Here is a 12,546-nt window from a genome sequence, read left to right on the forward strand (position 1 = left end):
AGGTCAACTCTAAGTAAGATGGAATTTAGCTTGCAAGCTGTTTATGAAGGCGCATCTTTGGGGTCAACATCAGTAGAAAGGAAGTGATGTTTGTGGGGTCTTATTTACACTGAAGAAATTCTCTAACACTAGCTTCCTGGAGTTAGCACCCCATTCCACAAGTTAAAGGGCTAGGTTCCAAAAGACTGACCCCGCTTCAGATGCCAGATGCAAAGACAGTGCACCCACACTTCTGCCAGGCTGGCAAAAAATTGTGGCTTCCCATAAGTCCATCTCAAGTTCAGTAATTTCCTAGAATGATTTAGGGAACTCAGGAAAACATTTAGCTTATGTTGTTACCGAACTAAATTGGGTCAGTTCCCTGGCTCACAGTGGAAAACCAAACACAGAAGCACTGGAGTTTTGTAGAGAGAAAAATTTATTGCAAGGCAGCCAAGCAAGGACACAGGAGTCTGGCCCAAATCTGTCTCTCCAAGCTGGGGGCTGGGGCAGATCTTATACACAGAGGGTAGTGAGGCATGATATGATTGGATCTTGTAATGAGGGGATGCAGGAGGCTTGATCTGATTGGATCACGCCGTGGAGTGATGCCAGGGCTCAATCTGATTGGATTACAGATTATGCCACGTGGTGTCCACTTCTTAACTCAGTCCCTGTTCCTCGGTCTGAGCACTTAGCTTCCACGTGGATTTGCACACTTGGTTCATCTGGGCATGCCCAGGGTACGTAACTTGCAACCTGGGGGTCCACGACAACTGAAAAACAACTCGCCATTTTATTACACAAAGTTGAACCAGATTGGGCTGGATCTGCGGTTACAATGTTTACCAGTTTATTATAAAGGATACAACTAGAGGGGCGGTGCGGGGCCGGCAAGATGGCTGCACCCGAGAAGGTGACATTTCCAGAGAAACCAAGCCACAGAAAGTACAGGGCCGCCCTGAAGAAGGAGAAACGAAAGAAACGCCGGCAGGAACTTGCTCCACTGAGGGATTCAGGACTCTCACAGAAGGAGGAGGACACTTTTATTGAAGAACAACAACTAGAAAAGCTATGGGGAAGAGAGAGGCAAAGATTACATGAGGAGTGGCTGCTGAGAGAGTAGGAGACACAAGAAGAATTCAGAACAAAGAAGGAAAAGGAAGAGGTGGCTAGAAAACGGCAAGAACAAGAGCGAAAGTTAAAGGAACAATGGGAAGAACAGCAGAGGAAAGAGAGAGAAGAGGAGGAACAGAAACGACAGAAGAAAGAAAAACAGGAAGTTGTCCAGAAGATGCTGGATCAGGCTGAAAATGAGTTGGAAAATGGCGCCACATGGCAAAACCCGGAACCCGCCCCCCTTGGATTTCAGACTCATGGAGAAGGATGAAGTTAATTGTCTTTTCTACAGTAAAACAGGAGCTCGCAGATTTGGAGATAGATGTTCACATAACTTCCCAACATCCGGTCCTATGCTTCTTATTAAGAGCATGTTTACAACGTTTGGAATGGAGCAGTGCAGGAGGGATGACTATGAGTCCGACGCAAGCCTGGAGTACAGCGAGGAAAAAACCTACCAACAGTTCCTAGATTTCTGTGAGGATGTGCTGCCCGAGTTCAAGAACGGGCAGAGGCTGGGAGAGGCTGGGCGCAGTGGCTCAGGCCTGTAATCCCAGCACTTTGGGAGGACAAGGCGGATGAATCACGAGGTCAAGAGATTGAGACCATCCTGGCCAACATGTTGAAACCCCGTCTCTGCCAAAAATACAAGAATTAGCTGGGTGCGGTGGTGCACGCCCAGCTAATTTTTGTACTTTCAGTAGAGTCCCAGTTACTCGGGAGGCTGAGGCAAGAGAATCGCTTGAACCCGGGAGTCAGAGGTTGCAGTGAGCCTAGATCGCAGCACTGCACTCCAGCCTGGCGACAGAGCAAGACCCCATCTTTAAAAAAAAATAATAATTAAAAAATAACACGGGGAGAGTGATTCAGTTCAAGGTCAGTTGCAACTTGGAACCTCACCTGAGGGGCAATGTATATATGTTCAGTACCAGTTGGAAGAATGCCAAGCAGCTCTTTCTCTGTTTAACAGACGATGGTATGTATGCGGGATGACAGCTTCCGTGTGAATTCTGCCCAGTGGCCCGGTGCAAAATGGTGACTTGTGGTTTATTTGAAATACAACAATGTCCAAGAGGAAGACACTGCACTTTCTTCAGGTGTTGAGAAATCCAATAGAGACCTCTGCTTGTCTCCAGATCTGAATGGCTCCTCCTTTGGCAAGAGCTCCAAGAGGAGGGAGAGGATGGGCCACCACGACGAATACTACAGGCTGCGGGGAAGGAGAAACCCTAGTCCAGACCATTCCTACAAAAGAAATGGGGAATCCGAAAGTAAAAGGAAGAAATCTCACGAGCACACGTCAAAGAGCCGGGAGAGGCACAATTCACCAAGTAGAGGAAGAAATAGTGACTGCAGCAGGGGGCCAGTGCAGCCGGAGCCAGAACCGCAGGAGCCATCACAGCCAGAGCCAAAGTTCCCCTAGGTCCCAAAGTCGTGGCAGGAAGAGATCAGGTAGTAGAGACAGAACTGTTCGGAGTCCCAAATCCAAATAAACCTGTTTTATTCTTACAAAAAATAATAGGCCGGGCGCGGTGGCTCACACCTGTAATCCCAGCACTTTGGGAGGCCGAGGCGGGCAGATCATCTGAGGTCGGGAGTTTAAGACCAGCCTGACCAACATGGAGAAACCCTGTCTGTACTAAGAATACAAAAAATTAGCCGGGCCTGGTGGCGCCTGCCTGTAATCCCAGCTACTCGTGAGGCTGAGGCAGGAGAATCACTTGAACCCGAGAGGCAGAGGTTGCAGTGAGCCAAGATCGCGCCATGGCACTCCCGCCTGAGCAACAAGAGTGAAACTCCATCTCGAAAAATAGTAATAATAATAATAAAATAAAGAATACAACTTAGAAACAGCCAAATGGAAGCCATGTATAAGACAAAGGAAGATGTGGGGGTGGAAGGGGTTGCGTGGAGCCTCCCTGCCCTCTCTGGGTGCCATTGGTAGACTGGGGAATTAATTCCCTGCTGCCTCCAGCCTGCAAAATGAGCTCTTACAACCAGTAAGTCCCCAGTCAAAGGGGCGCAGGAGGTGGTAGGTGGAAGTTGAACAGATGGTAGGTTTGCATGTATGAGATAACCCCCCAGGGGACATAGCAGCTACACGTGGCAACCCAAATATCCTAATCTCCAAAAGGAAGAGAAAGTGAATTCTTGGAACACAAGTCCACCCCCAAAGGCATCCCACACCAGCTCACTCATAAAGCTCCAAGGATGGGCCAGAAAAACAAGCTCTACACCAGGGGAACGTGGAGGCATGACAAGAAGGACAGAATGGGACCCAGCCTTCTAAAGGAGGAAGAATCTGACGGAGAACAGTCCCAGAGATTTTGTGAAGGTCGAAGGATGGAGAGAAGGAACTGTAGCTTAAAAGTGGGTGAAGTTCTGCTATGCAGGAGGGGGGTTTGGGGTGGCAGGGGCTGGAGAAAGAAACTGTTCTTCATCCCTGGAGCAGGAGGCTGCGGACATTTTGCAGATCCAGAATTTGGCATGATTACATTTGTCATCATTCCAGCCATTGCCACTAAATTCCGCGCAGTCTTCCTCCCCAATGTTGTTGGGCTCTCCTCTGTTCCAATAGTGCTTGAAGCTGCAAAGCCCATGCGGAATGTGAGCCTCTGCCCCCCCAGCTACATGAGCTGTGTTTCTACCTTCTGTCATCTTGACGCCTTAACATCTGCCCTGCGTGTGTATGCTGGACTTGAATCCCTCTGCATACCTGATAATATGCCTGACTCACGATGCCTTGAGTTCCTGCCTCTCTTCTCACAACCTGTCCTTGGGTGGACTCTACCTATTGAGGGTGTGATTTTCAAATACGAACCAACCAATCTGGAGTCCACACCCCTGGCCACCTGCCTTACTGGGCTCTTGTACTCCAAGCCACTATCCTGTGCTAATCACCCCAAGGCCAGGTGTCAGACAGCGAGGGGCAGCCCCTGTGCCCCAGAGCCCAAAAAATGCTTCATACTTCCCAATCCTAAGCCTGTTCACCTGGCCTTGACCTTTCCTTTCCATAGAAACCATAATAAAGGCTCTGGCCCACAGTCCCCCCTCCCCACCACTCTGCCTCATAACAGACCCTGGTGCTTCCCCAGGTGGCCCCCAGCTGTATGTGTCCTCTCTCTAGGGATCTGTGTATATGAGAAGCTACTCACAATGGCAAGTGTCTCCTGAGCTGGTGGCCTTACTGGACCTCAGACTTCCTATTAATACACTATATTTTAACACACCCACCCACGGGGTAAGCTCTTCCTGCAGCTCTGCTGGTGGAATTCTAGGCACCTGCCATGCTGTCTGCAGGGGGATATGAAGACCACCTTCCTCAACTCAGTAAAACCCCGATTCTTGGGTCTAGGGTGTCAGGGAGTTGGGGAGGATCCCCAGGGAAAGTTCAAGTCAGAGTTTCACAATTCCAGCCCCAGTGGATAGGGTGCCCCTTCTGAGATCTACCTGGGCGACAGAGGGGAGCCGTCCACCCATTGCCATGTGCCTTCCTGATTTACGTCTGAAAGTCCCATCCAGGCGAAGCGGTTACTTCTGGAAGACTGCAGCTGTAGGAAGTTCTGGAGGGTAGAGGAGGAGTCAGAGGGAGCTCTGCTTCCCATTTTCCAGGCTCTGTCTCCCCATCTCTTGGCAGGAAGTTCTGCTTGTAGGCTAACCTACAGCCTTCTGGTGTACTAGGTCCTAAGACCCTCGTGTCTGAGTCCCCCTCACATGTGTATCCCGCGGCACATGTGTCCTGACGTGCACACATCCATGCACAGCTGGCCTCTCCTCACAGTCCCACTAATACTGCATGTTTATCCATTTCACAGGTACTGTGCATGTCCACACCCATTTATTCATAACTGGGCTTAATGTATTGGAGCCAGATTCATTCCCTAATTGCTGGTCGTGCACATCTCCTTTCAGCTCTGCACTGAGTGACATCACATCAACAGCTTGAAATCAGCCACCATGGGAATATTTACACCAGGGAAATTGGCAAACACGAGACACATCAGGACTTCTTCCCCCAGAGAGCTGGTTGTTAACCGCTTGCAGCATGCCACAGGGGTTTGCTTACATTTGATGTTCTTTTCCGGAGCATTCACACATGTTCAGATTCGGTTTGTATCTGCTCTAAGGGTACTTGAGAATCCTTCATTCATATCCTTCTCCTCCCATCTTTCCAAGTGGAGCAAAACCCCTCTTCTGCAAAGTCCTCTCTGAGCACCTCCTCCCCGGTTGGCCAGAAGCCATGCCCCAGGCCAGGACGGGGACCCCCACCAGGTGTACCTGCTCCTCAGCACTTTTGATTATGACGAGCTGGGCCCCCACTTCCTGGCAGGCGGTGACGGAGTCTTGCCAGTCCCGCTGGGAGTTAGACATGAAGTAACAGTTTCCCTGGAAGAATGTCCATTCCCAGGGACAGGGGCGGCACAGGCGTTCTGTTGGGGGAGGCTGGTCAGGGCTGGGCTTAGATTAGGTCGTCCATATTCCTGTATCTGCCCAGCCTTCAAGGTCTTGAGAATCAGGTCCCTTCCTTGACTGTCCACGCTGGGTGGACCATTCCCCTTCCCACTTCCTGAGACCCTCCCCCATCCCCATGAGAACCCGGGAGTCCTGGCCCCATCTCCTCCAGACTAGGAGAAGTCAGGGCTTTAGAACTCAGGACAGAAGGCACGAGACTGGCTTAACTGAGTGCCTACTGTGTACCCGGCCCACTGTGAACACTGAGTGCAATGATCACAGTTACCCTGTGTTCTCATTTCACAGATGAAGAAACTCGCTCAGGCAGGGTCAGTGACTCAAGCAAATTCACACCACACAACGACCATCTCAGGCCCAAGGAGCCCTGGTTCCAGGAACTCACCCACTGCAGCCTTCAGCCGGGTCAGCTCCCGGTAGATCTCCTGCTGCTTAGATTTCTCTGGAAGCTCACCCACTGCAGCCTTCAGCTGGGTCAGCTCCTGGTAGATCTCCTGCTGCTTAGATTTCTCTGGAAGCTCACCCACTGCAGCCTTCAGCTGGGTCAGCTCCTGGTGGATCTCCTGCAGCTTAGACTGCTCTGGCAACTCACCGATTGTAGCCTTCAGCCGGGTCAGCTCCTGGTAGATCTCCTGCTGCGTAGATTTCTCTGGAAGCTCACCCACTGCAGCCTTCAGCCGGGTCAGCTCCTGGTAGATCTCCTGCTGCTGAGATTTCTCTGGAAGCTCACCCACTGCAGCCTTTAGCCGGGTCAGCTCCTGGTAGATCTCCTGCAGCTTGGATTTCTCTGAGAGCTCACCCACTGCAGCTTTAAGCTGGGTCAGGTTCTGGTAGATCGCGTCTTGCTTGGATTGTTCCTGACTTATGGAGCTGGGAAACTTGGACACTGGGCCAAAAAAAAAAAAAAGGAACTGCAATTACTAAACACCTACTGTGTGCCAAGCCCTGAACTGAGCCCCATAGAGACATCATTTGTGAGAGCCAAGGTTTCGGTTAATCCCCTTTGAAGATGAGGAAAACTGACACCCAGAGAAAGCAGCACAGAAGGCCAAGGAGAGCCAGGTTCTTCCCCTCCTCCTCCTCCTCCCTCTCCTGTCCTGCCCTAGAGTGGGGAGGGGCAGTGGGAGAGGCCCCTACAGACCCCCAGGGTCAACATCTTGGCTCTCAGTCCCCCCTCCCTCCCAGATCCGGCAGCCCCAGGTTGTGTCCACAGCCAAAAGCCAGGCCTGGGGACCCCAGACTGTCAGAACCTGCCCCTGACCTTGGATAAGGAGCCCAGCCAAGAGTGTGAAGGAGAGGAGTTGCAGCACCAGGGGGCCATGGCCAAGACACCCTGAGAGAGGATACATGCGTCAGCCTGCCAGTGTCCCCACCTGAGCCTGGCCCAGGGAGAGCGGACCAGGAACCCCAGCCCCAGCCCCCTCCACTCCAACACCTGGGAATCCAGGCCCTAGCTCTAACCTCCCCAGGACCCAGGAATCCAGGCCCCAGCCTCTACATTCCCAGGTCCTTGGAACCCAGGCGCCCAGCCCCCACCTCCCCAGGACCCAGGAACCCAGGTACCTGCTCCCACCTCCCCAAGACCCAAGAATCTGGGTCCCAGCCCCTACATCCCCAGGTCCCAGGAACCCAGGCCCAAGTCCCCACCTCCCCGTGACCCAGGAGTCCAGGCCCAGGCCCCTACCTCCCCAGGACCCAGGAACTCAAGCTTCAACTTCTACCTCCCCAGAACCCAGAAGTCTTGGCCCCAGCCTCCACCTTCCCAGGAGGAAGGAACCAGGAATTCAGGCCCCAAACTCAACCTCCTCAGGTCCCAGGAGTCCAGCCCCCCAGCCCCACATCCCCAGGACCCAAGAGTCCAGGCCCCAGCGTCCAGCTCCTCAGGACCCAGGAGTCCAGGAGTCTCTCGTCTCTCCTCCCAAGCTGCTAACTCCTCTCTACCTGCTAAGCTCTTGTAGCCTCGAGTCTGTCGGAATCCAAGGCCTCTCAGCTGTTCTTCCTCTGAATGGATAGACGTGAAATCAGAGCCTGGGCAGGCTGAGGCCATGGCTGGCCATCCCTTCCCCCTTCCCAGAATCCCAGCGTCCCAACCCAGCCTCACCCAGGAGGCCCAGCTGCTGCACACTTGGTTCCTTGGAGTCACTCATGTCGCCCCACTCTCCCCCAGTGTCCAGAACTCCTGGGGGCCGCAGCTTTTATTTCCCACCCTGTGATCTTTACTTCCTAAATCTAGTCTCCCACAGGAAGAGAAACAGGAAGTTGGGTAGGGATCTGTCACCCAAAAGGCTAGTGGAAGGGATCAGAGCATGAGATGGGCTGGATCTTTCAAGAATTTCAGGGAGGGGGTGGGGGACGGTCTGAGGTTGACAGGGAGAAGGACTCATCCACTCATGGATGGTTGAGCAGTGGGATGCTTTTAACGAAATCTGATAAATTGCAAGATAAAGCCACCGTGTTACACCCCCTCCACCTAGAGCAAGGGTGGGCAGGTAGCACCCCCAGTTCCTGGAAGCACTGTCCCCTGTGAACTCCTGGCTTTCCTGCTGTGAGCTGCTGCTGTCCTCATTTTTGGGAATTCCTGCTGACTTTGAGAGTTGGGGCAGAATCATAATTGCTTGTTTATTTAATGCCTAGGGTAGTCAGGTACTTTTCCAACAGCTTTATAAACTCATTCATTTAATGTTCCTACCCTTCAGTAGATCATGTGACCTCCATTATACAGATGGGGAAACTGAGGAGGCACTGCAAGGTTAGCTAACTGGCCCAAGGTCACACAGCTGGTAAATGGTGGGGCTGAGACTTGAACCCAGTCTGCCTCCACAGTGCATGCTGTTAACCAAAGAGTGAAATAGTATCAAAGAGGAAAGAAAAGATCCATAGCAGCTTTATTTAGAATGATCTGAAATTGAAACAACCCCGTGCCCACCAGCAGGTGAATGATAAAAAATATAATGGCATATTCAAAGATTGGAATACTATACAGCAACGAAAAAGCAAAGTACTGATACATTTAATAACATAGATAAATCTCACAAAACAGTAGAAGGACCCAGACAGAGTGAGTACACACTGTTAGATTTGATTTTATGTGAATTTTGAGAACAGGCAGAACTAACCTTTGAAGGAGACTCAGAATGGGAATTATCAGGAAGGAGCAGGTGGAGATTGACAGTGGGGTTTCTGTATGCTGGAAATATTCTATATTTTGATCATAGAGATGCGCATTTACCACATGTGTTAAATCTCAATTTAAAGATGGAAAATACATACATGTATCATAATCAAATAGTGGTTTTTGACCTGATCTTTACTTTGTATTCTTTTTCAAAATTTTTTAATTTTAGAATAATTTTGGGTTTATAGCAAAGTTGCAAATGTAGGAAAGAGATTTCCCATATATAATCCCTCACCTAGGGATCCCTAATGTGAACCCAGTTTCTCCTAATGGTAACATTTCACATGGTAATGAGGTAGGAAACTGGCAGAACTTTTTTTCTGGCCACAACCCTGCAGACCCATACAGAATCTGGTCCAGATGAGATGATGTGAAGAAACCAGCAGGAACCAGCAGATGGCAACAAAAGCAATCCCTGGCTGCCTCATTGCTCGTGGGCATAAGATACTCCCACCAGTGCCATCACTGTTTACCTATGCCATGGCAACGACCCAGAAGTTCCCACCTGTTTCCATGGAAACAACCTGGACATCATTGCCCTTTTCCTAAAAACTTCTAAAGAACCTGCCCCTCAATTTGCATTGACCCACCCCTTAACTGACATATAACTGAAAGCGAGTTGACATGAGCATAACTACAGTTGCCAAGAGCTTGTATGTTGTTGACTCTGGGTGCACTGCCTATGAGTTAGCCCTGCTTCACAAGGAGCAGTATCATTACATAAAAAATATCTGTCTAAGGCCAGGTATGGTGGCTCACACCTGTAATAACACTTTGGGAGGCCGAGGTGGGCAGATCACAAGGTCAGGAGTTCAAGACCCTCCTGGCTACATGGTGAAACCCCATCTCTTTTAAAAATACCAAAAAATTAGCCAGGCGACGTGGCACGTGTCTGTAGTCCCAGCTACTCAGGGGGCTGAGGTGGAAGAATTGCTTGAACCTGGGACGCAGAGGTTGCAGTGAGCCGAGATTGTGACACTGCACTCCAGCCTGGGCAAGAGAGTGAGACTCCATCTCAAAAACAAACAAACAAACAAAAAACAGTGGCTCAAGCCTGTAATCCCAGCACTTTGGGAGGCTGAGGCGGGCAGATCACCTGAGGTCAGGAGTTCGAGACCAGCCTGAGCAACATGGTAAAACCCTGTCTCTACTAAAAATACAAAATTAGCTAGGCATGGTGTCTGATGCCTGTAATCCCAGCTACTCGGGAGGCTGAGGCAGGAGAATCACTTGAACCTGGGAGGTGGAGGTTGCAGTGAGCCAAGATTGCAATACTGCAATCCAGCCTGGGCGACAGAGTGAGACTCCATGTCAAAAACAAACAAACAAACAAACAAACAAAAGGTGGCTCATGCCTGTAATCCCAGCACTTTGGGAGGCCAAGGCAGGCAGATTACCTGAGGTCAGGAGTTCAAGACTAGTCTGACCAACATGGAGAAACCCTGTCTCTACTAAAAATACAAAAATACAAAATTAGCCAGTCATGGTGGCTGATGCCTGTAATCCCAGCTACTCAGGAGGCTGAGGCAGGAGAATCGCTTGAACCTGGGAGGCAGAGGTTGCAGTGAGCCAAGATCGTGCCATTGCCTTCCAGCCTGGACAACAAGAGTGAAACTCTGTCTCAAAAAAAAAAAAAAAAAACTCTGTCAAACATCACTGGCTTACCCTTGAATTCTTTCCAGAGCGAAGCCAAGAACCCTCCCTGGCTAAGCCCCATTTTGGGGTTCACCTGTCCTGCAACATTTGGTGACCATGAAGGGACAAAGACAGTGAGCAAGAGGCAGTGACTGGTGCAGCACTGCCGATGGTGATCAGCAGTGAGACAGCGAGACACTGGGGATCACTGAAGAATTAGTAAGACAGCAGAGACAGTGGCAATTGGTGATTGGCAGAGAGGTGAAACAGCAAGGGATGGCAAGACAGCAAGACGGCAACGGGTAAGGTGGCAAGAGGTGCCCATCGGTGATAGGTCAGTGGGACAGAGAGGTGGTGATCAGAGAGTGGTGGAGTGGTGGCAAAGAAAGAAAGACAGAGAGGTGGTGTATTAGTCTGTTTTCATGCTGCTGATAAAGACGTACCTGAAACTGGGCAATTTGTAAGAAAAAGAGGTGCCTTTTGGCAGTAACCACCATCTTCCAGTAATTTGCCAAAATGACAAATGCAAAGGGAAAGAGGAGAGGCACCCGATATATGTTCTCTAGGCCTTTTAGAAAGCATAGAGTTGTTCCTTTGGCCATGTATATGCGAATCTGTAAGAAAGGTGATATTGTAGACATCAAGGGAATGGGTACTGTTCAAAAAGGAATGGCCCACAAGGGTTACCATGGCAAAACTGGAAGAGTCTACAATGTTACCCAGCATGCTGTTGGCATTGCTGTAAACAAACAAGTTAAGGGCAAGATTCATGCCGAGAGAATTAATGTGTGTATTGAGCGCATTAAGCACGCTAAGAGCTGAGATAGCTTCCTGAAATGTGTGAAGGAAAATAATCAGAAACAGAAAGAAGCCAAAGAGAAAGGTACTTGGGTTCAACTGAAGCACCAGCCTGCTCCACCCAGAGAAGCATGCTTTGTGAGAACCAATGGGAAGGAGGCTGAGCTGCTGGAAACTCTTCCCTATGAATTCATGGCATCAGAGGTGTTAAAAAAATAAAAGACCTCTGGATTGTAAAAAAAAAAAAAAAAAAAAGGAAAGAAAGAAAGAAAGAAAAAGAGGTTTAATGGGCAGTTCCGTATGGCTAGGGAGGCCTCACAATCACGGTGGAAGGCAAAAGGTAAGTCTTACATCACAGCAGACAAGAACGAATGAGACAGCCAAGCGAAAGGGGTTTCCCCTTATAAAACCATCAGGTCTCATGAGACTGACTCACTACCATGAAAACAGTGTGGAAGAAACTGCCCCCATGATTCAATGATCTCCCATTGGGTTCCTCCTGCAACACGAGGGAATGATGGGAGCTACAATTCAAGATGAGATTTGGGTAGGGACACACCCAAACCATGTCAGGTGGTGGTCAGCAGTCGGCAGGATGATGATGGGTGAGACAGAGAGGCAGCAGTTGACGAGAGACAGCAAGACAGCCATCAGCACTACGGTAATCAAAACTGCAGAGCTGTAACACTAACCAAGGACTCTTTTAAGAACCATCATCTTCCCTAGCAGGCAAGCGAGCTGAGCAGAGGAACATCCGGCTGTAGTGTCATGTAACGTGGGACCAGCCACTCTGACCAGCAGGCCAATAGGCTACTGGTACCCTGTGACAGCTGAGCTGGCCCAAGCTGGGAAACTTGGGGACCTGGCCTTGGTGGAGGAGACCTTCACCCACGCCCTAAGTTGGAGACCAGTCAGTGCCATTTTGTCTCCTGGAGACAGGTGAGTGTCCCCTTTGCCCCCGCCTCCACAGTATTGTGTGAGCCAGGAAATAAGACTTTTGGCTAGATAGTCAATTCAAAGTCCCCGTAGCACATCTGACCAACTACGTTCTTTTTTTTCCTTTCTTTCTTTTTTTGAGTCGGAGTCTTGCTCTGTCACCCAGGCTGGAGTGCAGTGGCGCGACCTCAGCTCACTGCAAGCTCCACCTCCCGGGTTCATGCCATTCTCCTGCCTCAGCCTCCCGAGTAGCTGGGACTACAGGCGCCCACCACCATGCCCGGCTAATTTTTTGTATTTTTAGTAGAGACGGGGTTTCACCGTATTAGCCAGGATGGTCTCGATTTCCTGACCTTGTGATCCACCAGCCTCGGCCTCCCAAAGTGCTGGGATTACAGGCGTGAGCCACTGTGCCTGGCCCAACTACGTTCTTA

The 12,546-nt window shown here is 50.3% G+C and overlaps 1 protein-coding gene and 1 pseudogene across 8 annotated transcripts; one reads left to right on the forward strand and one right to left on the reverse strand.

The window, feature by feature from the left end:
* Window positions 1-400: 400 nt before the first annotated feature.
* On the reverse strand, window positions 401-7,738 carry LOC129461243 (CD209 antigen). 8 transcript variants are annotated; one of them, XM_055240259.1, is made up of 7 exons: window positions 7,670-7,738; window positions 7,510-7,569; window positions 6,830-6,901; window positions 6,368-6,454; window positions 5,377-5,528; window positions 4,549-4,661; window positions 401-3,685 (listed from the first exon to the last, which is right to left on the reverse strand). In XM_055240259.1, exons 1-7 carry the CDS (start codon window positions 7,713-7,715, stop codon window positions 3,484-3,486), a joined length of 732 nt encoding a protein of 243 aa, XP_055096234.1. In that variant the 5' UTR covers window positions 7,716-7,738; the 3' UTR covers window positions 401-3,483. The 8 variants fall into 8 exon arrangements, with proteins under 8 accessions (XP_055096234.1, XP_055096232.1, XP_055096229.1 ...); XM_055240257.2 differs by having other exon boundaries at window positions 3,443-3,685; window positions 6,161-6,454; window positions 7,670-7,715; XM_055240254.2 differs by having other exon boundaries at window positions 3,443-3,685; window positions 5,954-6,454; window positions 7,670-7,715.
* Window positions 870-2,591, forward strand: LOC129461239 (U2 small nuclear ribonucleoprotein auxiliary factor 35 kDa subunit-related protein 2-like; annotated as a pseudogene).
* Window positions 7,739-12,546: the final 4,808 nt, after the last annotated feature.

Source organism: Symphalangus syndactylus, chromosome 13, assembly GCF_028878055.3.
Source record: "Symphalangus syndactylus isolate Jambi chromosome 13, NHGRI_mSymSyn1-v2.1_pri, whole genome shotgun sequence".
NCBI classification, from domain to species: domain Eukaryota; kingdom Metazoa; phylum Chordata; class Mammalia; order Primates; family Hylobatidae; genus Symphalangus; species Symphalangus syndactylus.

Bases quoted from the DNA above. Each gene is read 5' to 3' on its own strand.
- LOC129461243 (XM_055240252.2), bottom strand. From the start codon at position 7,715: ATGAGTGACTCCAAGGAACCAAGTGTGCAGCAGCTGGGCCTCCTGG. The intron at 6,902-7,509 runs GTAGAGAGGAGT...ATCCTCTCTCAG, and splicing joins AGGCTACAAGAGCTTAGCAG to GGTGTCTTGGCCATGGCCCC. The intron at 5,552-5,907 runs GTGGTGTGAATT...ATCTAAGCCCAG, and splicing joins GGGCCTGAGATGGTCGTTGT to CCCTGACCAGCCTCCCCCAA.